The sequence below is a fragment of the Stegostoma tigrinum genome, chromosome 14 (assembly GCF_030684315.1).
Source record: "Stegostoma tigrinum isolate sSteTig4 chromosome 14, sSteTig4.hap1, whole genome shotgun sequence".
Taxonomy (NCBI): domain Eukaryota; kingdom Metazoa; phylum Chordata; class Chondrichthyes; order Orectolobiformes; family Stegostomatidae; genus Stegostoma; species Stegostoma tigrinum.
The window spans coordinates 45,913,120-45,938,886 of record NC_081367.1 but is presented as its reverse complement, the minus strand read 5'-3'; the positions used below and the strand labels follow the sequence as shown (position 1 = coordinate 45,938,886).

The following is a 25,767-nucleotide window of genomic DNA, read 5'->3' as shown; positions in this document are numbered from 1 at the left end:
GGAGTAAAGACGAGCTACATTTGAATGTGTAGTAGCAATATATGCTTACCATATGTTCAATTAATCTCCAGTCTCCTCCTTTACAGGCCATTTCTGCAGTCACAAGACATGTACTGCGTCTTCGTACACCTGTTGTCCAGTGCTTCAGCCTGGCTTGGCATCATTGTTATAGTAGTTGCCTGCTTATTCCCTGATGTCCTAAGGAAAGTGTTTTGGAGACATGCACGACCTACTTTGACACAAAGATCACAGGTAGGCGTTGAATTGAGAAGAGCACATTTAAATGCATTGTGATTTATTATTTGAAGTTTACATTTTTATGCATGTTTGTGGAAAAATAATCCAGTTACATTATATTTGGTATTTTAGTTCATTACCATTTTCCACGAGTTTTGTAGATGCAAGATCATATCAGCTTGCGGTTCATATTAGTTGGCTACCATATAGTGATGGTGTTCTGTATATATTTTACTGCTGTATAAGAGTACAATACAATACAGGCAGCATGGTGGCTCAGTGGTTAGCACTGCAGCCTCACAGCGCCAGGGACCCGGGTTAGATTTCAGCCTCGGGCGACTGTCTGTGCAGAGTTCCACATTCTCCCCGTGTCTGCGTGGGTTTCCTCCGGGTGCTCCCGTTCCCTCCCACAGTCCAAAGATGTGCAGGCTAAGTGGAATGGCCATGCTAAATTACCTGTAGTGTTCAGGGGTGTGTCGATCTGGGTGGGATGCTGCAAGGGGTGGCGTGGACTTGTTGGGCTGAAGGGCCTGTTTCCACACTGTAGGGAATCTCGTCTAATGAGTTTTGAGAAGATTTGTAGCTCAGGTTGAGGTTCTGGATGTGAGTTTGCTCGCTGAGCTGGAAGGTTAGTTTTCAGACGTTTCGTCACTTTTTTTTATTTGAAAAAATATACTTTATTTGTAAGATGTACAAAAAATAAAACATATTTACACACCTACCCAGTCATGCAAGCCGCTCCGGGTTACCCAGGGGGCACATACACCAACTAAAGGGAAAAAAAACAAAGAAGGAGAAAAAAACAAAGCAAAGAAAACACCCCGGCAGTCGTCACCCCGCACAGTCCCTGTTGGCCCCCTGACCAGTTGGGGAAGGCGCCAGCTGGGCCCAGTTACCAGATAAGGTTCTTTTTTCTATTCTGGACGAGGGGTTTCATACGGTGGTCTTTCCCCACCACGCCTTGGTGGCAGCTGCCCCAAGCTTTAGCGCGTCCCTCAGCACATAGTCCTGGACCTTGGAGTGCGCCAGTCTGCAACACTCGGTCGGGGTCAGTTCTTTCAGCTGGCAGACCAGCAAGTTGCGGGCAGACCAAAGAGCGTCTTTCACTGCATTGATGGTCCTCCAGGCACAGTTGATGTTGATCTCGGTGTGCGTCCCCGGAAACAGCCCGTAGAGCACGGAGTCCCGCGTCACGGAGCTGCTCGGGGCGAACCTCGACAAATACCACTGCATCCCCCTCCAGAATTCCTGCGCATAGGCACACTCCAGAAGGAGGTGATCGACAGTCTCGTCTCCCCTGCAGCCACCTCGAGGGCAGCGTGCGGTGGTGCAGAGATTCCGGGCATGCATAAAGGATCTCACTGGCAGAACCCCTCTTACCACCAGCCAAGCAATGTCCTTGTGCTTGTTTGAAAGTTCTGGCGATGAGGCATTCTGCCAAACGACTTTGGCAGTCTGCGTGGGGAACCACACAACGGGATCCACTCTCTCCTTTTCCCGAAGGGTCCCGAGGATACTACGTGCTGACCACTGCCTGACGGCCTTGTGGTCAAAGGTGTTTCCTTTCAAAAGTTTCTCCACGAAGGACAGGTGGTATGGAACGGTCCAACTACTCGGAGCGTTCCGCGGCAACGAGGCCAGGCCCATCCTTCACAACACCGGGGACAGGTAGAACCTCAGTAAGTAGTGACACTTGGTGTTTGCGTACTGAGGATCTACGCACAGCTTGATGCACCCGCACACAAAGGCAGCCGTCAGGGCGAGGGTGGCGTTCGGTACGCCCTTTCCACCATTTTCCAGGTCTTTGTACATGGTGTCCCTGCAGACCCGGTCCATCCTCGACCCCCAAATGAAGTGGAAGATGGCCCGGGTGACTGCAGCGGCGCAGGTCCAGGGAATAGGCCAGGCCTGCGCCACATACAACAGTACCGAAAGCCCCTCGCACCTGACAACCAGGTTCTTACCCGCGACGGAGGGGGACCGGAGCGTCCACCTGCCCAGCTTCTGCTTCAATTTGGTGATACGCTCTCCCAAGTCTGAGTGTACGCCCCAGCTCCACCAAACCAAACACCCAGCACCTTCAGGTAGTCTGTCCTGACAGTGAAGGGGATGAAGGAGCGGTCGTCCTAGTTCCTGAAGAACATGACCTCGCTCTTACCCCTATTGACTTTGGCACCCGAGGCCAGTTCAAACTGGCCTCAGATGTCCAATAGTCTACTCACCGACCGACGATCGGTGCAGAAGACGGCGACATCGTCCATGTACAGGGAGTTCTTGACCTGAAGGCCTCCGCTGCCTGGGATAGTCACGCCCTTCAGGCTCACGTCCTTCCTGATGGATGCGGCGAAGGGCTCCACACAGCACACGAACAAGGCAGGAGAGAGCGGGCAGCCCTGCCTGACTCCAGATCTAACAGGAAAACTGTCTGATTCCCACCCATTGATCGAGACTGCGCTAACGATGTTGGCGTAGAGCAACCGGATCCAATTGCGGATGCCCTCCCCGAACCCCAATTTGGAGAGGACGTCCCTCATGTAAGCATGAGAGACCCTGTCGAAGGCCTTCCCCTGGTCCAGGCTGATGAGGCAGGTGTCCACCCGCCTGTCCTGTACGTAGGCGATCGTATCCCTGATGAGCGCGAGGCTCTCAGCGATCTTCCTGCCCGGCACAGCACAAGTTTGGTCAGGGTGAATCGCCGACTCCAGGACAGACCTGACCCGGTTGGCTATGACCTTGGCCAGGATTTTGTAGTCCACGTTCAATAGTGAAATGGGATGCCAATTCTTAATTTCTTCCCTCTCCCCCTTCCTCTTGTAAATGAGGGTGCTGATGCCCTTCCTCATGGACTTGCACATATCCCCTGCCCGAAGTGCACTATCGTACACCTCCAGCAGGTCCTGGCCGACCAGGTCCCACAGAGCGGAATACAGCTCGACCGGTAAGCCGTCGCTTCCCGGGGTCCTATTCCTCTCCAAGGACTTGAGGCCTCTGGTCAGCTTGTCCAGGGATATCGGCCGGTCCAGCCACTCCCTCGTGCCGTCGTCTAAGACCTCTGTGATAGACGACAGGAACGACTCGGAGGCCGTGCTGTCCGTGGGCTTCGGGTCGTGCAGTCCGGCATAGAAGGATCTGCTGATCCTCAAAATGTCGGGCCGAGACGACGTCACCGAGCCGTCGTCCTCCTTCAGCCGGCTACGCATAGAGCTCTCTTCGTGCACCTTCTGAAAGAAGAAACGCGAGCACGTCTCGTCCTGCTCCACGGAGCGGACCCTGGACCGGAAGATTATCCTGGAGGCCTCCGCGGCAAAGAGCGAGGCTTGCTGGCCCCTCACCTCGCGGAGGTCCTCCGTGACATCGACCCCCATCAACTGCAGAAGGAGCAGGTTCTGCACCCTTTTCTGGAGTCGCGACAGCTTTCCCCGCCTCTCTCTCGCCTTCCGAACACCCTTGAGGACAAAGAACCTCTTGATGTTCTCCTTCACCGTCTCCCACCAGTCGCCCGGAGACTCAAAGAGGGGTTTCACGGTTCTCCAACCAGCGTACTCCCTCTTAAGCTCCTCGACATTCTCTGGGGTCAACAGAGTCGTGTTGAGCTTCCACGTCCCCTTGCCGGCCGGCTGTTCGTCCTATAAGTGACAGTCGGCCAGCAGGAGGCAGTGGTCAGAGAAGAACACCGGCTCGACGCCGGTGGACCTGACCGAGAACGCCCGTGACACAAACAGGAAGGCTATCCTTGAGCGGATAGACCCGTCTGGCCGCGACCAGGTGTACCTCCGTTGCACTCCGTCTGCAGCGGTGCTGAAGACATCGAGCAGCTTGGCGTCCTTCGCTGTGCCCATCAGGAATCTGGACGTGACGTCCAGTTGACTCCCCCCACCCGCTGTCCCCACGCCAGATCTTCCATCTGCATTGATGATGCAGTTGAAGTCTCCGCCTAGGATGACCGGCCTGGACATAGCCAGCAGGGGTGGAAGCCGCTGCAGGAAGGCCAACCGCTCATTCCGTACTGCTGGGGCGTACACGTTGATCAGCCTCAGGGGAGTGTTCCTGTAGGTGACGTCAGCCACTAGGAGGCACCCCCCCACCACCTCCTGAACTTGAGAGATGGCGAAGTCGCGCCCCCGCAGCAGAATAGCCAGGCCCGAGGAGCGACAGTCGTTACCCCCCGACCAGATCGAAGGCCCACAGGTCCAGGCGCCGGACCATTTCCCGTACCTGCCGAGGTGTGGTATCCCGCACTCCTGCAGAAACAGAAGGTCCGCCTCGATGGTGGTCAGGTAGGCCAACGTGGATACACATCTTGCGGTGGACTTGATACTGCGCACATTAATGCTCGCAATTCGTACCCCCATTGTGGGCAGTGACCGCAGTATCCTCCCCAAGTCCAAGGTCCAGCCCCTCCATCTGTCCCTTCATGCCCATTGCCTGGGCTAACTGCTGGACGCTCTCCGGGCTCAGGAAACCGTCCGTGCTGCCTTCCGGGTGGCATCCCCCCGTCAGGGGTGCGGAGGCAGGAGGATCCGGCTCTGGGTCAGGCTGAGGACGCGCTGTTTCCTCCTTCCCGCCTGGAAGTTCCGGGGGGCCCTCCAGTGCCCCAGCGGCACTTGACTGGGTGTCGGAGGGAGCCTCAGGACACCTCCCGTCACCTGGAAGCTGCTTTCCTTCTCCCTCGAGATCTTTAACTTGTGCTTCGGGCGGGCCCTCTCCGAATCCCCCTCGTCAGAGGAGCTCTTATAGCCCCCCTGTAGCTGCCTCTTCCTGCCTGATGGTTGCGGTTCCTGGGCCCGTCGACGCACCTTCCTCCTCGCTTTCCGGACCTTCGTCCACTCCCCTGGGTCGCCTGTCGCCGCCTCCATGATCTCCGGGTTGAGTGGAGCCTGCAGGGGTGTTTTGCTGGCCTCGGGCCCATCCTGCGGGGCTGGGCCCTCCTGCACGACCTGGCCCTCCTGCACATTAGTGGGGTCCTTGCTGGGCCCTGGTGCCTTCCTCTCCTCCGGGCGGGGCTGGCCCCGCATTGCCCCTGCCGGCGACCTGGGCGTAGGTGGTCCCCTGCTGCGGGCATGCCCTATAGAGGTGGCCCGCTTCCCCACAAAGGTTGCAGCTTTTCTCTTGTGGGCAATCCTTTGCAAGATGTCCCTCCTCCCTGCAGTTCCTGCGGATGGTGGCTTTGCAGTCGGCCTCCACGTGACTTGACCTACCACAGGCATGGCAGACTTTAGGTTGCCCTGCATAGGTCAGGTAGCCCTTGCTCCCGACGATCGCGAAGCTGTCGGTGGGTGTACCACATTCCCGTCTGCGCCCATCCTCAGCATCACCTTGACCTGCCTCTTACTGGTCCAGATGCCAAAGGGGTCCACGATGTCAGTTAGGTCCCCTTCCACCTTCACGTACCTTCGAAGGAAGGTCAGGACATCAACTGCTGGCACATGCGGGTTGTACATGTGTACAGTCACCATACGGCTCCTCTGCGCTGGCATCACAAACAGCGGGACGGCGGTCAATACAGAGAGGGGGCCCTCACCCTCTTTCTCCTTGAAAACCTCCAGGAAGCGCTCGCAAAGCTTGGCATTCCTGAAGGTCACATCGTAAAAACCTCCTCCGGGGAAATCCTGCAGGCAGTAAATGTCCGCAGCAGCGAACCCGCAACAGTCCAACAGGACCCTCTTCACGAAGAAGGTGCGGTCCACAGGTGCACCTTCATCCGCCTTCTTTACGGAAACACGGATGGTGTTCCAGACCCCCTGACCTGGGGCACGAGCACTTGCCGCAGCCATCGTTGCAGGTTGGCTGCTCCCCTGAACCAGCGTTAGGCCAAAGCCAGCATTAAGATCCACTGGTCGCAAGGGTGCACAGCCAACCCGACGCCGTCCTTTCACCTCCAAGACAGCGCTCTCCTCCTTTCGGTCCACAAGAGAGTAGGTCTTTATTTTGTTCCAGACATAAGCTGGTTCACTGAGCTTGAAGGTTTGTTCCCAGATGTTTCGTCACCATTCTAGGTAACATCATCAGTGAGCCTCCGACGAAGCGCTGGTGTTATGTCCCGCTTTCTATTTATCTGTTTAGGTTTCCTTGGGTTTGTGATGTCTTTTTCTCAGGGGATGGTAGATTGGCTCCAAATCAATGTGTTTGTTGATGGAGTTCCGGTTGGAATGCCATGCTTCTCAGAATTCTTGTGCATGTCTCTGTTTGGCTTGTCCTAGGATGGATGTGTTGTCCCAATCAAAGCGGTGTCCTTCCTTATCTGTATGTAAGGATACGAGTGATAGTGGGTCATGAGAGAATCTAACCATCTCACCTTGACATCCAGCTCACAACTAACAAGGCAGGTGTCAAGAGTGTGATGGAGTACTCTATACTTGTTTGATTGAGGGCAGCTCCAACAATGGGTCAATAAAGTCAATACAATAAAAGACAAAACCCCCTTGATAGGAATACCATCACCAGCCTAAGCACGTATGTCCTCCACTGACTGATGTAAGTAAGCTCCGCTCCAAATAAAATATCACCCTGGCTTGGAACTATATTGGAATTCCTTCACTGTCACTGGGTCAGAATCCTGGAACTACTTTCTCACTGTGTGTACAGCTACACCACATGAGCAGCATTCATTAAAGAAGGCAGCTCATCACCTCTTTTTCAGGGCCGTTAATGTCGGGCAATAAATTGTGGCCTCACCAACACCCACATCCCAAGGACAAACAAAATCGCAAGCAATTGGCTGAAGTGTGCATTGAGGAATTTCTATTTGATGTTGACTAGGTTGAATAGTGAATAAAAACAAGCTCATGTTGAATCCACATTCATGAAAATTCTGCTTTTTGTGCTAAAGTTCATCTTAAATGGGGACCTTAGACCTTTTTGGCCTGGAGTCCGGTTACGAGTGGTGTGCCTCAAGGATCTGTTTTGGGACCACTGCTGTTTGTCATTTTTATAAATGACTTGGATGCAGGCATAGGTGGATGGGTTAGTAAGTTTGCAGGTGACACTAAAGTCGGTGGAGTGGTGGACAGTGTGGAAGAATGTTGCAGGTCACAGGAAGACTTGGATAAACTGCAGAATTGGGCCGAAAGGTGACAAATGGAGTTTAATATGGATAAATGTGAGGTGATTCACTTTGGGAGGAATAATAGGAAGGCAGAATACTGGGTCAATGGAAAGATTCTTGGTAGTGTGGATGTGCAGAGGGATCTTGGTGTCTATGTACATAGATCCCTGAAAGTTGCCACCCAGGTTGATAGTGCTGTTAAGTAGGCTTACGGTTGGTAGGTTTAATTGGTAAAGGAATTGAGTTTTGGTGCCGTGATGTCATGCTGCAACTGTACAAAACGCTAGTGCAGCCTCATTAGGAATATTGTGTGCAGTTTTGGTCACCCCATTACAGGAAGGATGTGGAAGCATTGGAAAAGGTGCAGAGGAGATTAACCAGGATGTTGCCTGGTCTGGAGCGCAGACCCTATGAAGAAAGGCTGAGGGACTTGGGTCTGTTCTCATTGGAGAGAAGGAGGCTAAGAGGGGATTTAGTAGAGACATAGAAGATGATCAGAGGATTAGATAGGGTGGACAGTGAGAGTATTTTTCCGAGGTTGATGACGTCAGCTTGTACAAGGGGCATAGCTACAAATTGTGGGGTGATAGATTTAAGACAGATGTCAGAGGCAGGTTCTTTACTCAGAGAGTGGTAAAGGTTTGAAACGCCCTGCCTGCCAATGTAGTTAACTCAGCCACATTAGGGGCATTTAAACAGTCCTTGGATAAGCTTATGGATAATGATGGGATTGTGTAGGGGGAGGGGCTTAGATTAGTTCACAGGTCGGCGCAACATTGAGGGCCGAAGGGCCTGTTCTGCGCTGTATTGTTCTATGTTCTATGTTAGATTTACTGGTTATATGGTATTTACCGACCCAGTGAACATAAGGCATAGGAGCACCACTAGGCCATTTGGTCCATTCCATCTGTTGAGGTTTTGCTGACTCACTCACTTAACTATCTCTATAGACGCTATTAGTTTTGCCACTTCACATCTACTTTTATGTTATCTGCAATTTTGGCAATAGTATCTTCATTTTCCTCATTCAAGTAATTAATATCTATTGCAAATATTGTAGCTCCAACCCTGATTCCCATGGCACTCTACCAGTTACACGTCATCATGAAAATACCTCCTTTATCCAAAATCTATCTTGTCTTCCTTAACCAGTCCTCTATCTGTGCTGATATACTACCCCAAACATGGACTCTTGTCTCACTAAATTACCTTTTGTTTGGTCCGTTATTGAATGTCTCTTGGAAATCCAAATACATTAGATCTGCTGGTTTCTTTTTGACTATTGTGCTTGATACCACTTCAAAGAATTTGGATAAATTTGTCAGGTAAGATTTTTGCCTCATGTAGCCGTATTGACTCTGTTTTGTGATATGACATATTTCTAAATGCTTTAGTATTGCATCCTTTCGTCTCATTAATTTCCCTAGCACCACTACTTCTGTGACAGTTATTGTCATTATTCCCTCTTGTCTTCCTTGCTCTCCTTTGCCTCTTGAATTAATATTTTTGGAATGCTCTGAGTGTCTTCTACCATGAAGATTGATGCAAAATGTTTAACTAGCCTGCCATTTCCTCATTCCCTAGCTTCATTCTCAAAGGGACCTGTGCTCACGTATTAGCTTGCTCTTCCTTTTTATATGTTCCAAGAAACTTTTACTGTACATTTTGGTATTATTTGCTCGTTTGCCCACCTATTTTAATTAAGAAAGAAAGGCAAAGCTGTTTACAACTGACATGAGAGAGAATTTCTTTGCTTAAATATTGACATGTCTTCAGAATTCTCCATCCCAGAAAACCATAAGGCCATAAGACATAGGACTGGAAGTAAGGCCATTCGGCCCATCAAGTCCCCTCCGCCATTTAAATCATGGCTGATGGGCATTTCAACTCCACTTCCCTAAGTGAGTGAGTCAGCAAAACCTCAACAGATGGAATGGACCAAATGGCCTAATGGTGCTCCTATGCCTTATGTTCACTGGGTCGGTAAATACCATATAACCTGCCCTCTCCCCGTAGCCCTTGATTTCTTGTGAGATCAAGAATTTGTCGATCTCTGCCTTGAAGGCATCCAACGTCCCGGCCTCCACTGCACTCTGTGGCAATGAATTCCACAAGCCCACCACTCTCTGGCTGAAGAAATGTCGTCTCATTTTAGTTTTAAATTTACCTCCTCTAATTTTAAGGCTGTGCCCAACAGAAACAACTTCCTAGCGTACACCCCTTCTAAGCCATATGTTATCTTGTAAGTTTCTATTAGATCTCCCCTCAACCTTCTAAACTCTAATAAGTACAATCCCAGAATCCTTAGCCGTTCATCATACGTTAAACCTACCATTCAAGGGATCATCCGTGTGAATCTCCACTGGACACGCTCTGTGGAATCTCACTCATTGACTATGTTCTAGATAGAAATCAGTAGATTTCTGGATATTAATGACATCAGGGTATATGGAAATAGAGATGAAAAATTGTGTAGAAGTAGCCATTATCTGTTTGAATGCGAATGAGGCTTGACAGGCTGAATAGCTAACTCCTGCTTCTGTTTTAATTTCTTAATTGTCTGCTGCTATTAACTGCCCAATTGTAAGAGAGTTCATGACATTTGTTTTCCTTAGTCTTGATCAAATTTTCATGATGCACAAAGCATGATTTTCAGAGCATTGCAGTCTTAAAAATTAAATATCCATCTGCATTGTCTCAGTTGTCAGATCAGGGTCTCTTGGGGAGAAGTTAAGAAACAGTTCCAATTGCAGAGTGGTAGAAGTTCAGAAATGTCTTTTACAGGCAACAGTTTGTGCTGGTCCAAATGTTTATTGTAGATCTGAAATAAATACCTGTTAACCAAACGTATTAAGGGAAGTGAAACAAAGGCAAATATCTGGAGCTGGATCGATGAAATGCCAGAAAAGGCTCAAGGACGAAATGGCCTGCTTTTGATCTGATGTTCCTCCTTATAAGTTCATTTCCTTTCTGTGTATTGAATAAAGCTCCATTTTCATGACTTTGACTGAGACTATTTGAAACTAATGTAAAATGAAAGAATCATACAGCCAAGAAAGAAGCCATTTTCACCCTTTCTTGGCTATACTGAGTCTGTAAAGGAATAATCAGTTTAGCGTAACAGAGTAGCTTGATCCCCATTTAATTCATTAATTAAAGTTAAATTCAAATTAATTAAAAGAAATGAAACTGTTAAATGTCCAATTGTGCTTTGAACATTATGTTGAATCTGTTCGATGATTTGTTATCAGAACCATTCTGGACCTCAAACATTTCTCCTTATTTCTTTTGCCACCTGTTTTTAATCCATTATGTCTAGTTAACAACTCGCGTGCCAAAGGAAACCGTTGCTTCCTTCAATCAATCGCTATTAAATCTCCACATAAAAGTTTTCTGCTCAATGGATAGTAATCCAAGTTTCTCTAGTTGCCTGCCATAACTGAAATTTCTCATCTGTTGTGTCTTTTAGTCAAATGACAAAATGCCTTCTCTCTTTGATAACCTTTCTGAAGTATGATGTCTGAATTGTATACAATATTACCAATTGAGGTCTAACCTGAAAATTGTAAACATTCAGCATGACTGATTTTTTTTGTACTTACTGTCCCTGTTTCTAAACCATGTATGTTTTGATATTTGCCTTATCAAATTTCTATGCCAATAACAAAAGATTTGTGAATACACAGGGTCCTGCTGCTTCTTCACCTCTCAAAATAGTGCCATTTAGGTTATAAAAACAGAATTTGCTTGAAATGCTTAGAGGGTCTGGCAGCACCTGTGGAGAGAAATCAGAGTTAATGTTTTGGGTCCAGTGATCCCCTCTCAGAACTGAGCTGGGACTGTTCTCCATGGAGAAAAGGTAGTTCAGAGGAGATCTGACTGAGGTTTACAAAATAATGAGTGGGCTGGATAGAGCAGATTGGGAGAAACTATTCCTGCTTATAAAGGGAACAAGAACAAGAAGGTATAGATTTAAAGTGATTTGCGGGAAAAAAACAAGGATGATATGAGGAAAAAAATGTATGCTTTCTAGCAGCAAGTAGTTGGGGCATGGAATGTATTGTCTGAATGGTGGAAGTAAATTCAGTTGAGGCATTCAAAGGATGATAATTTGGATTGAAATAAAGGATACACAGTGAAAAAGCATGAAATTGACAATGGATAATGATGTTTATTTTTGAAGAACTGGTGCAGCCACAGTGGAAAGAATGGCTTCCTCTGTACCATAATGCTTCTCTGATTTCTGTTATATACATTACTTTAAATAATGTCTTCAGGGTTTTATCCCAACACTTCTGGTCTGGGACCAAAACTCCTCGCTCTGAGATAAACGACAGTAAATGCTGTTATAGCCTGTGTCTTGTGAGTTTATACAAAAAAGGAAAATAGGTCTAATTGCTTGACAGGGTACAAATGGGTATGTTTCGAACACATTGGAGATTGAAGGGAGAAACAAATGAGAAAATATGTAATTTAAAGAACTTTTGAAGTGTTTCAAGATGTTTCATAGAAGTAAACCTTTGACACCTAGTCATTGTCTTGGCACATTCTCTCCTTTTGTGCGTAAATGCAGTTGTATCCTCATGCTACAGGACAGCTGTGGTGAGATAAACCACATTCCCTTTTTCACAGCACATGTTGCTGTACTCTGTGATTTAAATGTCCAGCCGCACAACTACGTTGATAGCTCTTGTGAAAGGGTGAGTAAGATGAGTATGAGGGTTAGATCCCAGTTGGTAGGCTGAAAAGTGAAAATGGTACTAGTTAGCTGACTGAGTATTTCAGGTAGTTGGTAGTGCTTGGTCTGGCAGAGTCCCTGGGGAGAGGAGTGTCTGGTTTAGTGCATTTTGAGAAGGGTTGCTGTTGAGTTCTGGGGGTCTGTCAGATCCGCAAGAGAAGAGTATGTTGGGCTCCAGCAACAGGGGATAGACAGATGTGTTCTGACACGGGGAGCAATTATATAGTCGCGTCCCAGAGGAAAGAGGGTGATGTCAGCTTCCCTTGGGCTGAGGGGTGTTTTTGGTCTGGTATCGGGTTGCGGGATTTATTGGGTCACAGGAGGGTGTGGTTGGTGTCAGCTGTTAGGGTTGTCAGGTCAGAGTCTGCAGGAGGTATGGGTGCCAGTGGTACATTGAGTGCTTATTTTAATAGTTGCCCTGAAGTTAAACTAGGTTTTTAATTGACCAAGTTTACCTGGGTAACTGTTGACATAACTACAAGGGAACCCTCTGATTCGTCTCATTAAATGGACAATTTTGGAGGGTTCCAGGAGTAGGGGAATTGTCCATTTTTTTTTTCGTCTTCACTTTCCCAGGCTATTCTCTCAGATTCAGCTATATCAGGGATTTTGTTGTGTCCCAATGTACCACTCCCATCTACGCTAAAGAATTAACTATCTGGGAATTTAAAAGTAGAGCCGATATGTCCTAACATTAGGCATGGATAACTCAGCTGTATACGGCAAAGGAAGAACAACGGAAGAGTAATAGTGATGTAGGATTCATCAATTAGGGGAACAAATTGGTGACCAAGAAATGCCAATGTGACTCCAAGCTGATATGTTCCCTCTTTGGTATCGGGGTCAAGGATATCACGAGTGACTGTAGGATGTTATGCAGAGACGTTTGGCAAGAGTGAACAAGAGGGTACATAGTTCATATTGATTCCAGTGATTTTGGGCTGCAAGGGGAAATGAAATCCTGAAAGTAGATTTCGGAGAATTAGGAATGAGAATGGGAAAGCAGCATCTTAAAAGTAGTAATTTCAGTATTAGCCCCCAGTTGACATGCTGATGAACACAGGAAGAGGAAAATGAGCGATTGAAAATGTGGCTTGTGTACAGCAGAGGGCATCAGATTGTTTAGACATTAGGATCAGTTCTGGAGTCGGTAGGAGCTGTACAAGATGTTATTATCCCAGCTGATGGTACTACTAGTCCCTGAATGAAATTTGCTTGCTAAGTCTGAGTTTTTCTGTTTAGTTTATAAACAGGGTGGTTAGTCACCTGAAGCTTATTCACACGAGGCTGTAGATTTTATTCAAAAATAGAACAGGAATTTATTAAACAAAGAAATAAAAAGCACAAGCTGTCTAAATACAGAAAATAGTTAGACCTCAAAGCAAAGTGTCATTTGTTCCCCAACGCTGTTACAGAAAATCAAGTCCAGAGAAATGACGTGCCTAGATCAGTTCTTGAAGTTCTACTTAACTGACTCCTTATTGTTGCTTTGCTGTGAACAATGGAAACAATATGATGTGCTCTTTCTAGGTCTGCCAGCGTGAACTTCTTATAAATCTGAGACCTAAACTTTCACAATTATGATAACCTGCAGATTTCTAACTGGACTGTGTTGATTTGGATGTTTTATGAACTAAAACCTTCTGCTGATGTGACTTGGTCGCTAACCTACTCCTTGTAGAGACAGTAAACTTCTAAACTTAATCCTGGTATTTTCTAAAACTAAACTGTTTTTAAAAATACCTGTTCAATCTTGGATTCTTCTGAACTGTAAACACAGCCTTATGGCCTTGTATATTTACCCCTCCTGCCATAAACCCAACAGCATAAACATCTTTCTATTAATACCACAGGAGTCTGCAGTCACATGCTTTATGGCAAATGCTAAGTGTAGCCATTATTCTGGAAGGGCTGTGTAACCTTGTCTGTTTTTTTAGAAGACACCCTTTTGCAGAAGTAACCAACAACCATCTGCTTCAGTTTTCCAAATAATTCCAAGTAATCCAGCTTCCAAAGTGATTTAATGTATATAAATCATACAATTTTCATCACCAGGGTGGATAAGTTACATCCTGACATGACCAGACTAACATTCTCCCAGTGGGAACAAAAACAGAAATTGCTGGAAAAGCTCAGCAGGCAGCATCTGTGAAGAAAAAATCAGAGTTAACATTTCAAGGTGACCCTTCCTCAGAAACCATTAAGGCTAAGAAATGGATGAATTTCTTCACACAGATTCTGAGACATCATTGGAACTCACTACCTTAGAAAGCTGTGGAAGCTCAATCATTGTACATATTCACGTAGAAGTTGGTAGATAACTAGAGACCAATGGAGTTAGGGAATATGGAGTTGGTGTTGAGAAGCAATATTGAAGTAGGTGATCAAGAATGATCTAACTGAATGTTGAAAAGGCTTAGTGACCTTGAATGGCTTTTTTCTGTTCCTTTGGTTGGACTCTACTCTTAGAAAAGCCAGCAGCGATGTCCGATGGCTGACATGATTGACTTCCAACAATTGTAGCCATGGTCCTTCGTACAAGGTATGACTTCGACTGGTTAAGCTTATTTCCCCAATTCCCAGTGACTTCAATTTTGCTAGAGGACTTCTGTCCCACTTTGTCAAATGCACATTCATATCTAAGATCTAAGATGAGAGGTAAGACACTTGTTTCACCTTGACCCTTGGATATGAAGGTAACTTTTAATAAACAGGGAAATCAAAGTCCTCTAGCACTCATATCACCTCTGGAATTGAGCCCTCTATTTCCTGTGTTTATAGCAAAACCGGAATGAGATCCAAGCTAGTTGAACCCAAACTAAGCGTATAGAGAAGTTTGTTGCTGTGTCAGAATAAATACCAAGGAAAAGTAATGTCCAGTCATTGTGTAGGATATCTACCATATTTAGAAATTATTTTAGCACCTGAACAAGCAGAGCGATTTTATAATAAGATTTTATAAATTAAAAGCCAAAATAGGGAGAGACAGGACTTGGATTCTTGCAAATAATTCTTAAAATGCCAAATTATAGATCTTGATAGGAATGTTGGAAATGATGCAGAGCTAGGTAGAAGCAAGTACGATCCCTTCAAGGGGAAAGAATATTCTGTTTGCTGTGACTATACAATTTGCATGGACTATTTAGAGTCATCATTAGAATCTGGGTCTTCCTGTTTGGAAATGGTGCAATATGAAGAGGACATAAAGGTGATTATATTAGATTAGAGACAAATATGTAAATTATTAGCTCACTTAGAGTATATTAGTCATTTGTATGCAGAATTTGTACAAATATGCAACTGTTTTCCTTTTATTTGCTTTACATTACTTTTTTAACTAGATCACGATTGTGCCGCTCTGTAAAGGAGGATGCAAACCTCCCGGACAGTCCTCTAGCAATAGAAGAATTATTAGCCGCATTCGCTCAGTTGTCCATATGTAACCACAAGTGGCAATAAGCTGGTTTTGTTTCGTTTTATTTTTGCATAAGAAAGGTAATTCTGTTTAATGAAAGCTTTTACCTAAATATATATTCAGATCTTATGAAAGATACTGTGCCCTTAACATATGGTCCATTTGTTGGTTAACCATATAGCCTTTTATTGTAATCACAAATCAGTGCTTTGTTCAGCACAGATGAATAAATCCTGGCTTGAAATAACAACTTATCCATACGTAATATGTTTCAAACCATGTATAGTTAATTAGCAGGTGATTACAAGAAAGTTCATGAACAAGATATTCAGCATATAGTGCTGTTTTTTTGCTGGAACAATTTTGAAGGCCCAAAAGAAATGGACAGTCATACACTATTTTTAAACAATGATAATTAAGTACTTCAACTGTATAGTCTCACATAAGATCTTTCAGAAGAAATAATCAACAATGAGTTTGTGATGTAAACGAAAACAGGAAATGCTGGAACAATGTGCAGTTTGTCAGCATTCATTGAGAGAAAAACAGTTGATGTTTCAGGTCATTTACCAATTTGCAACATAGAAGGTAGTTCAAGCTGGTAATGTCATTACTGTTTACTCCTCCACTACATACTTAGTTTTGAATTGTCCATTAGTTTATCATTTATATTTCAATATCTATCATACAAAAGCTTTGGGAGCTCTGTCTTTGAATGCAGTGTCAATGAGTACTTCGAAGGCAGGGTTAATGGATCTTTCTTTAGAAGGGAACCAAAGGTGTTGGAATGGATGAGAATGTAATTAGAACCACAAGTAAAACAGCCATGATCTTATTGAATGGCAGAGCAGACTTGAGAAACCAAATGGCTGACTTCTATTCCATAAGTTGGTATAAACAGTGATTTTGTTCTTTGTTTCAGCAGCTGCTTAATATCTCACTCAGATGAACATGATCCATGTGTTACTTAGCCTGAATGTGGCAGGCCTCTTCCCTTTGGGGCCCTTCAAACCCCCCACAATTCTATTATCATCAAATTGGCCAATACCCTCAGCTTTAAAAGGTCCAAGAATTTATAATCAGTGTGCAATTAAAGTCCCTTAAATGAAGACCTTCAATTGAGTTGACTGAATAAGTTAACAACTGACAAAGCATTTCAAAGGAGTGTTATCAGACCAAATTTTGCATTGATGCTTGGACAAATAATCAAGTTGTAGATTTTAAGAGACTAATTTGGAGAGGAGAGCATTCAAAGGGTGGACACGTTTAGATGTAAATTCTACAGCTTGAGGCTGAGCCAGCAGAAAAGTTTTTTTTTATTTTTTTAAAGCCCCATAAACTCCTGTGGAAATATTCCTGTATCAGACTGGTCTGTCAGTTCTCCTGAAGTCTCTCATAATTCTCTTTGTTTACCAGTCCTGCTGCTTTTATATCTTTTATTAAAGATATTGTGCATCCTGTGGCCAAGTTGAATTTTTAGCTTGATTTTTAAAAATGGCTCGGATTATACTTGTTTCACCAAGCAATACCCATTAATCATTCCATTGTTACTGTTTTGTTGAATGCGATGTTTCATATCGTTATCGAGCAATTTCTAAAGAAGTGCATACACCTGCTTTGTCATCTTTGACAATGTAGTCAGTCACTTCAAAAAGTATATTCTGGCCTTTAACATGTCCTTTCTCACCACCAGTGAATATGCATCTTAAAATATTAATTAACTTGATTTTAAATCGTAGATTCTAAGTTTTGCCCAGTATTCATACCAACTGTCTTGTAGTCTCAGAAATCCAACTGTTACTTCATTTACAAGCCTTGTTTCTTTTGCTGAATCTTTGGCAGTCATATCTTCAGCTGTTTGGATCTTTAGTTCTAGAATTATTCTTTAAAACCCCTCAATCTCTCTTCCCTTAAAACCTTCCATTGAAAAAACAATATTTTAATTAGTTTTATAACCCATCCTAATATGTCTTTTGACTTGGTGTAAATTTTCATCTAATATATTTCAGTACATGGAATAGTGTAGGTTAGAGGGGCTTGAGATCGGTATGACAGGTCGGCACAACATCAAGGGCCGAAGGGCCTGTACTGTGCTGCAATGTTCTATGTTCTATGGAATTCCTTCAGATGCTTTTCTACACAGAAGTATGGTATGATTTGTAGTTGTGATTTATCTTGTTTGTACTTCATGTATAAAGAGTATATAGTGATCTTCTTCCAATTCCACATCACAGTTTGCATACCTAAGGACTGAAAATCTACAGTGAGAGCTTGTGTCATATCGTCTCTGCCTTGCATGTCTTTGCAGCACAATAATCTATCCATCTTGGACTCCAGTCTATTTCTCTTCTATCTAACAGCAATTTCCCTTCATTCTCCAGAATACCTATATACATTCTCACTACTTCTACTTCTACTTCTATTAATAAAGTATGGATATGTTAAATATCCCAGCTACAATTTTACCGTCCTTGACTTCATACAAAGTCATTCTAAAATGCGATTATCATTTTAAATGTTTGATATCTGTTTACAACAGACTTTAGTATTTACTTTGCAAAATTTACAGAGCTTCTTTCAAATTCTGAATTGTACCTTCTGAATTATACTTTCTAACCTCCTTTTCATTCTCAGTGTTCATTCCCCATGAATTTATTCTGAATTATTACCCTTTGTTTTATCATAGACATCAATTTAGATTTGAGTATATTCTTAATCTGCCTTTATCCAGCACAATAATGCTCACATTGATGTATTTCTTTTCAATTTGTATTGGAAAGTGTAAACACTTAAGGCCAGTGACCTGTGATGACCATACTTCAAAAGTTTTGAGAAAGGATCTGGTGTGTTTTTCCCTCTCCAGATTTACCAAGTTATCAGACTTGCTGATAATTTACAGCAGTTTCTATTTTTATTTCAAAAATAACCAGTTAGCTGTATTGAACTCTGAGACACCAATCATGATGTGAAAGATGTGCTTAGTAAAATATTATGCATATATTTATTTACCCAGAAAGCTAAAAGGAAACTGCCTGTAGATTTTCACACAAAGTTTAAGTGAATTGGATTGTGAAACCGAATAAGTTTGGGAACCAAAGATTGACAGTCCTCAGAGTGAAAAAGGATGTATCCTACTTTACTGAGGAAAGTATGAGTGAAAATAGCTATGGCTTTCATCACTATTATCCAGTCATCCTTCAGTAGTGCCAGAGCATTGGAGGATGCCAGATGAGACACTTAGTTTAGAGAAAGGGATGTATTTGGGAGTTTCAGGCCACTGTGGGGTAGGGGGGAACAGAGGTGAATAGTGTTGAACAGTGGTATCGTGTTAATCTCACCAGTTTGAAAGCCCAGAAACTAGGCTAATGCTTTAGAATCAAAAGCTAATCTCTGTTTTGGTGACCGTGAAACATATCAATGGTTTAAAAAACAAACCATGTGGTTCACAAATGTCCTTAGGAAAGGAAATCTGTCATGCTTGCTTGTACTGATCTATGTGTGACTGCAAAGCCACAGCAATACGGATAACCCTTAACCTCTCTGAAATTGCCTTGCAAGCCACTCAAATCAAGGAAAATGAAAGCATGTCCCATGGAAGAATAAAAAAAATGGTGATTATGAACTTTTCGAAGACAATGACTTGGCACAAGACTGTAGAAACATAGTGAGTACAGCTCAGGAAAAGGCCATTTTGCCCACCGTATCAGTATCAACTGCGATGCTATTCTAAACTAATCCGATCTGCCCACACATGGTTCATAACCCTTAATTCCATGCTTGTTCATAAGTCTGCTCAAATGCCTCTTTGCTAACATATCTGCTTCAACTACCTCCCCTGGTAGAGCATTTCAGGCACCTCCCACCTTCCGTGTTATAAAAAAAAATCTTTCCTTGTGCATCTCCTTTAAATTTTATTCTGTCACCTTAATCCTATGACCCCTAGTATTGGCATCTCTGGAGAAAAGACTTGGACTATCCACCCTACCCATGTTTCTCATAATTTTATATATTTCCATCAAGTCACCACTCAGCCTCTGACACTTGAATGAAAACAACCCAAGTTTTTCCACTCTTCCTATATCTAATACACTCCAACCCTGACAACATCCTGGAAAACCTCTTTTGTATCCACATCTTTCCTATAGTGTGGCAACCAGAACTGCACATGACCCTCCAAATGTGGCTTGACTAAAGACTTATCCCAGCTGCAGTATAACTTGCCAGTTTTATACTCAGTCCCTTGATTGATATAGATAAGCATGCAATATGCCTTCTTTTACCACCTTATCCACTTGTGTTGTCACTTTCTGGGAGTTATGGAATTGCAACCCAAGATCCCTCTGTATATCAATGCTTCTAAGGGTCCAGCCATTTATTACTGTGTACTTTTCCTCTTGCATTTGACCTCCCAAAATTTATGACCTCTCATTTGTTTTGGATTAAATGCCATTTGCCATTCTGTGCCCAACTTTACAACTGATTTATATATCCTGCTGTATCCTTTGACAAACTTCCTCACCATCCACAACTCCACCCATTTTCATGTCTTCTTCAAATTTACTAATCAGATAATCACCTTTATTTTCATCCAAATTATTCATATATAGAAAACAGAAGTCCTAGCATTGATCTTTGCAGAATACCAGTGGTCACAGACTCACAATTCGAAAAACTACCCCAGCCAATTTTGGACACAACTTAACAACTTAGTGGATCCCAAGCCACTTATTTGTGGACTAGCCTACCATGAGGGACCTTCTCAAATGCTTCAGTAAAGCACATATAGACAACATTACTCTGCCCCATTCTTATCTATCATCTTTGTCAAACTAATGAGAAAAGGCCCACCCTGTATAAAACCATGCTAATAACCTTACTAAATCAATTGTTTTCAAATATGAGTAAATCCTGAAAATCTTCTCCAATAAATCTCCTACCATTGTTGTAAGTCTCATTGGCCTGTAATTTCCTGGATTATCCCTTTTGCCTTTCTTAAACAAGGGAACAATATTGGCTATTCTCCAGGCTTCTAGAATCTTGCCTGTATATAAAGTGGGTACAAAGATCTGTGTCAAGTCCCTAGCAATCTTTTCCTTTGCCTCTTTCAGTATCCTCAGGTAGACACCATCAGGCCATGGGAACTTATCGATCTAATGTTTTACAAAGCAGCCAGTGCCACCACCTTCCTTGATATTCTGAGCATGTCGATATTTACATATCCCTCCCTAATCTTACCATCATCCAAGTCTTTCTCTTTGGTGAATACTGATACAGTGTACTCATCAAGGACCTCACCCACTTCATTTCTTGTGGCTGCACACATAAATTCCTTCTTTGTTCTTGAGTAGACCTTCCTTTTTCCTGGTTACACTCTCGCCCCTAATATACACAAAATGTCTTTGGATTCTCCTAAATCCATCTTGCCAAGAACATTTCATGGTTTGATCTAGCCCTCCTAATTTATTGTTCAAGTTATAGAGTCAGAGTTATACAGCACATTTTTTTCTGCTTCTTTTATATTCCTCAAGGCCTGTGTTTGATTTCTGTTTCCTAAACCTTATGGTTCCTTCTCTCTTTTTGTCTTCCAATATCTCTTGTCATCTTGTCTGAATCTTGCCATCCTTATCTTTCATCCTTACAGGGATATACTGGTCCTGAACTCTGATCAATTGGCTTTTAAGAGACTTCCAAATGTCAGATGTGGATTTAACCTCAAATAGTCATTCCCAATTTAATTTTTTCAAATTATTAATATTTGAAGAACTATGGGCTAATAAATGAGAGTATAGTTCGGTGAAGATTAGTTGTGCTTAACTAACTTACTAGAGATATCTGCTTGATGTCCATTTGAAACCCACATGCCTCATTGAGAGACTTCCACCCCTCACTGGGGTGGAAATCCTCTTTTTCAGGAGCTGCCAGCCAAGTACTGGAGGTACTACAAGCTCAGTAATGGGTGCTGCTGAGACAGTTGTATGAATTAGGAACAGAAATGGGCCATTTAATCCTTCAAGAATGCTCTACAATTCATAAGATTGTGGCTGATCTGCTTGTCTTCTGAATTCCACATTCCCATCTATCCCCAATAAAGTTTGATTCTCTTGACAAGAAACAATCTTCCTCTGCCCTAAAATGACCTCACCTTCCAAGGCAGCACAGCCCTCTCAGAGAAAAGGTTCCCCCTCATCTTTCACCTGAAAAGGCAACTCATAATCTTAAAATTTCGTACCCTGGTTCTGAACTCACTCACAAGAGTAAATATCCTTTACACAATCAGGATGTTATAAACTTCAGTTAGATCATCCCACCTATTCTAAAGTCTAGAGGAAACAAGCCCAGTCTGTCCAGTCATTTCACTTAAAACAACCTTCTCATCCTAGACATCAATGTAGTAAATGATCTCCTCCAATGTATTTACATCCATCGTTAAAGAAGGAGACCAAAATTGCAAGTGTTATGATTTTGGAATCAGTTACATGTACTGGTTACCTATTTATCTATCTTGCTTCTTGCCTCCTCAAATAATTCAACTAAATTTGTCAGGCATGATTTCCCCTTAGTGAAGCCTTGCTGACTCTGCTTGATAATATATTTAGAACATAGAACATAGAACAGTCCAGCACAGAACAGGCCCTTCAGCCCACAATGTTGTGCCGACCATTGATCCTCATGTATGCACCCTCAAATTTCTGTGACCATATACATGTCCAGCAGTCTCTTAAATGACCCCAATGACCTTGCTTCCACAACTGCTGCTGGCAACGCATTCCATGCTCTCACAACTCTCTGCGTAAAGAACCTGCCTCTGACATCCCCTCGATACTTTCCACCAACCAGCTTAAAACTATGACCCCTCGTGCTAGCCATTTCTGCCCTGGGAAATAGTCTCTGGCTATCAACTCTATCTATGCCTCTCATTATCTTGTATACCTCAATTAGGTCCCCTCTCCTCCTCCTTTTCTCCAATGAAAAGAGACCGAGCTCAGTCAACCTCTCTTCATAAGATAAGCCCTCCAGTCCAGGCAGCATCCTGGTAAACCTCCTCTGAACCCTCTCCAAAGCATCCACATCTTTCCTATAATAGGGCGCCCAGAACTGGACGCAGTATTCCAAGTGCGGTCTAACCAAAGTTTTATAGAGCTGCAACAAGATCTCACGACTCTTAAACTCAATCCCCCTGTTAATGAAAACCAAAACACCATATGCTTTCTTAACAACCCTGTCCACTTGGGTGGCCATTTTAAGGGATCTATGTATCTGCACACCAAGATCCCTCTGTTCCTCCACGCTGCCAAGAATCCTATCCTTAATCCTGTACTCGGCTTTCAAATTCGACCTTCCAAAATGCATCACCTCGCATTTATCCAGGTTGAACTCCATCTGCCACCTCTCAGCCCATCTCTGCATCCTGTCAATGTCCCGCTGCAGCCTACAACAGCCCTCTACACTGTCAACGACACCTCCGACCTTTGTGTCGTCTGCAAACTTGCTGACCCATCCTTCAATCCCCTCATCCAAGTCATTAATAAAAATTACAAACAGTAGAGGCCCAAGGACAGAGCCCTGTGGAACCCCACTCACCACTGACTTCCAGGCAGAATATTTTCCTTCTACTACCACTCGCTGCCTTCTGTTGGCCAGCCAATTCTGTATCCAAGCAGCTAAGTTCCCCTGTATCCCATTCCTCCTGACCTTCTGAATGAGCCTACCATGGGGAACCTTATCAAATGCCTTACTGAAGTCCATATACACCACATCCACAGCTCGACCCTCATCAACTTTCTAAATGTTCTGCTGTTACATCCTTTATAAAGGACTCTTTCCCAAGAGCCGAGGTCAAGGCAACTGGTTGGAAGTTACCTATGGGTTTTTCCCCCCATTTCCTTCCTATTTTGAATAAGGATTTTACCCTGGCAGTTTCCTAGTTCTCTGGGTCTAGCTCTAGAGTCCAAAGATTCTTAATTGATTACTACTCGTATACCCACTATCTCTGAAACTCCTTCCTTTAATATCCTCGGATGCAACCTGGGATGGAGAGTGGGGGGGTGGGGTGTAGGGGGAAATAAACGCAATAACTATCACTAGAGATAAAGTATGAGCGAGACTAAAAGTTGATAGGTCCCCTGGAGAAACTCAGCAGGACTGGCAGCATCTGTCAAGAGAAGCATAGTCAACATTTTGGGCCCAGTGAACCTTCAGTTGAATTCACGTCACTGGATTGGAAATGTTCACTGCCTTTTTCTGCTTACAGATGTTGCCAGACTTGAGTTTACCAAGTACTTTATATTTGTCTCCCCATTCACTTTGGCCTCTCTTTTTATCCTTCTTACTGTCTATTTTAATGTTCCTTGCTGGTTTACTTCCTTTTTTGTCATCTTTTATTGGTTTTTTAAAATTACCCAGTCTTTTGCCTTATCATTAATTTTAGCTACATGTATTGTTTTAAAATTTGATACTATCATCGTCTGTCTTGGTTAACCATGGTGAAAGCAAACTGTTCTCTGATGGTGTTGCCGAAGGGGAACATGATAATGAGAAATTGGAAAAGATCAAGTACACTGAAGATGTCAATGCAGAATCAGAAAGACATTCCAAGTGAAGTTCTGACTATAATTAAAACGAAAAGAACTGTGGCTGCTATAAATCAGAGACAAAAATAAAAATTGTTGGAAAAGCTCAGCATCTGTAGAGAGAAATTGGAGTTAATGTTTCAAGTGAGGGTTCTGAGGAAAGGTCACACAGCAATTTTTCTATTTTTGTCTCTGAATATAATTGATAAGGATGAAACCATGCAAGGATTGTCTGACCCAGCTGAATGACGATGGAAAGGTACTGGGGAAGGCTGGTGTGGTCAGCTGTGTCAGCGTTTGCATACAGTTCAAAGGGTGAAATTTTTCCCAGCCATTTGTGACGTTTGATGAGAGCTATATTGTTACTTTGGCAGGAATGGAAGCCTATTTGAATGGATTCAAACATAAACCCAGCACAGATCCATTGTGCTAATCTCCCATTCTCATTCAGCCTATCTGCATCGCTGCTTTCAGCTGCCACTTTTCCCATTTCCTGAACAGGTAAATGGCTCTGCAAGAGAGCAGCAAAGGGCTAATTGGCTGCCTCCTGTGCTACATAATATGAAATAGAAGCTTTTCAGAATATCTGTACTTAATCACATCCTATGATAAAACAACAAACCATATTTGTCAAAGTAAGATGGGTTGATAGTTTTATTGGTTGGCTGAAAGACAGGATAAATCATGAAAATCTGCCAAGCAGTGGTGCTGAAACTTATAAAATGAAAGACAGTTCTTATTTGTTGCTTTGAACTAAATTTTGTTCCAGTGTTATTTTCAATATATTACTTAGTGTAACTTATTTTTCTTTAAAAATATTAGAAAATTTTAAGTTCTTTTAGTTTACAATTGCCTCTGCACAATACGCTTTTTCATTGCAGTTAGGTTGGTTTTGTATGATTTCCAAAATTACCTCAATTTGAGCTCACTTTTTGTGAAGAGGAGCACTGTTCTGATAAGAGATCACAAATTGAGCATTGAGTTTAAAAAAATCATCTACCAAGAGTTAGATAGTGAATTTTAATTTGGAGTAGCCTTCTATGGTGAGTTAAAATTGTAGTCAGCTCACCTTTTTATTGAATTGCTCATACTGCATCATCACCAATTGCCAGGTATCATTGTAAGTTAAATTGAATGAGGGTAACTTTGCTATAGAGCTTTGTGGCAGTGATTAATCAGTTTATGGAAATTGGTTTGGTTACCACGCTGAAGGAATTAAAGAAACTCACCACTGTTTATCAAACAGAACTGAAGGCTTTGGAATTAGATCCTAGCTAGGGGAGTCTTGCCTGGCCAATAGCTCCTGGTCTTGCCCAGCATCATAGAGCAGGCCAGCATGAGCAAGGTAAGTAATGTGTGTTGAGGAGGGTGAGTTGGAATTTAGCCTGGGGCAGGATGCTTTCAGCAAGCAGCCTCTGATGTTCATGCCCTCAATCAGGCACGTTGTCCTTTTGAAGATCCCACTGTACCCTGCTATGTGCACATTCACACCCACTGTCACATGCGTCAACAAAACATTATGTTTTGCTTCCAAGACCACTGCATGTCATCACCCCCAATCCCCCCACCCCCCACATAAAGCTGGATTATCCCAAACATGGTGTGAAGAGATTGAGTGGTCTTAAATTGGCAACTTAAGGGTTGGAGTGGAGTGAGAGAGTTAACCATCAATCTTTCCACTTAGTACCTAATTCCAGTGGAAGTGTTGGCTGTTAATGTGCTACCAATCCACCTAATTAATTACTCCCTAGCCGTATACCAT

The 25,767-nt window shown here is 43.5% G+C and overlaps 1 protein-coding gene across 3 annotated transcripts in view; it reads left to right on the top strand.

Annotated features, from left to right (window-relative positions):
• The window catches only part of atp11b (ATPase phospholipid transporting 11B), a 178,517-nt gene that overhangs the window by 114,585 nt on the left and 38,165 nt on the right, over nucleotides 1-25,767 (top strand). For all 3 annotated transcript variants that reach the window (XM_048542084.2, XM_048542086.2, XM_048542085.2), the window contains one exon: nucleotides 87-252. In XM_048542084.2, the coding sequence (XP_048398041.1) occupies nucleotides 87-252 (166 nt within the window). The remainder of the gene's footprint in view (nucleotides 1-86; nucleotides 253-25,767) is intronic.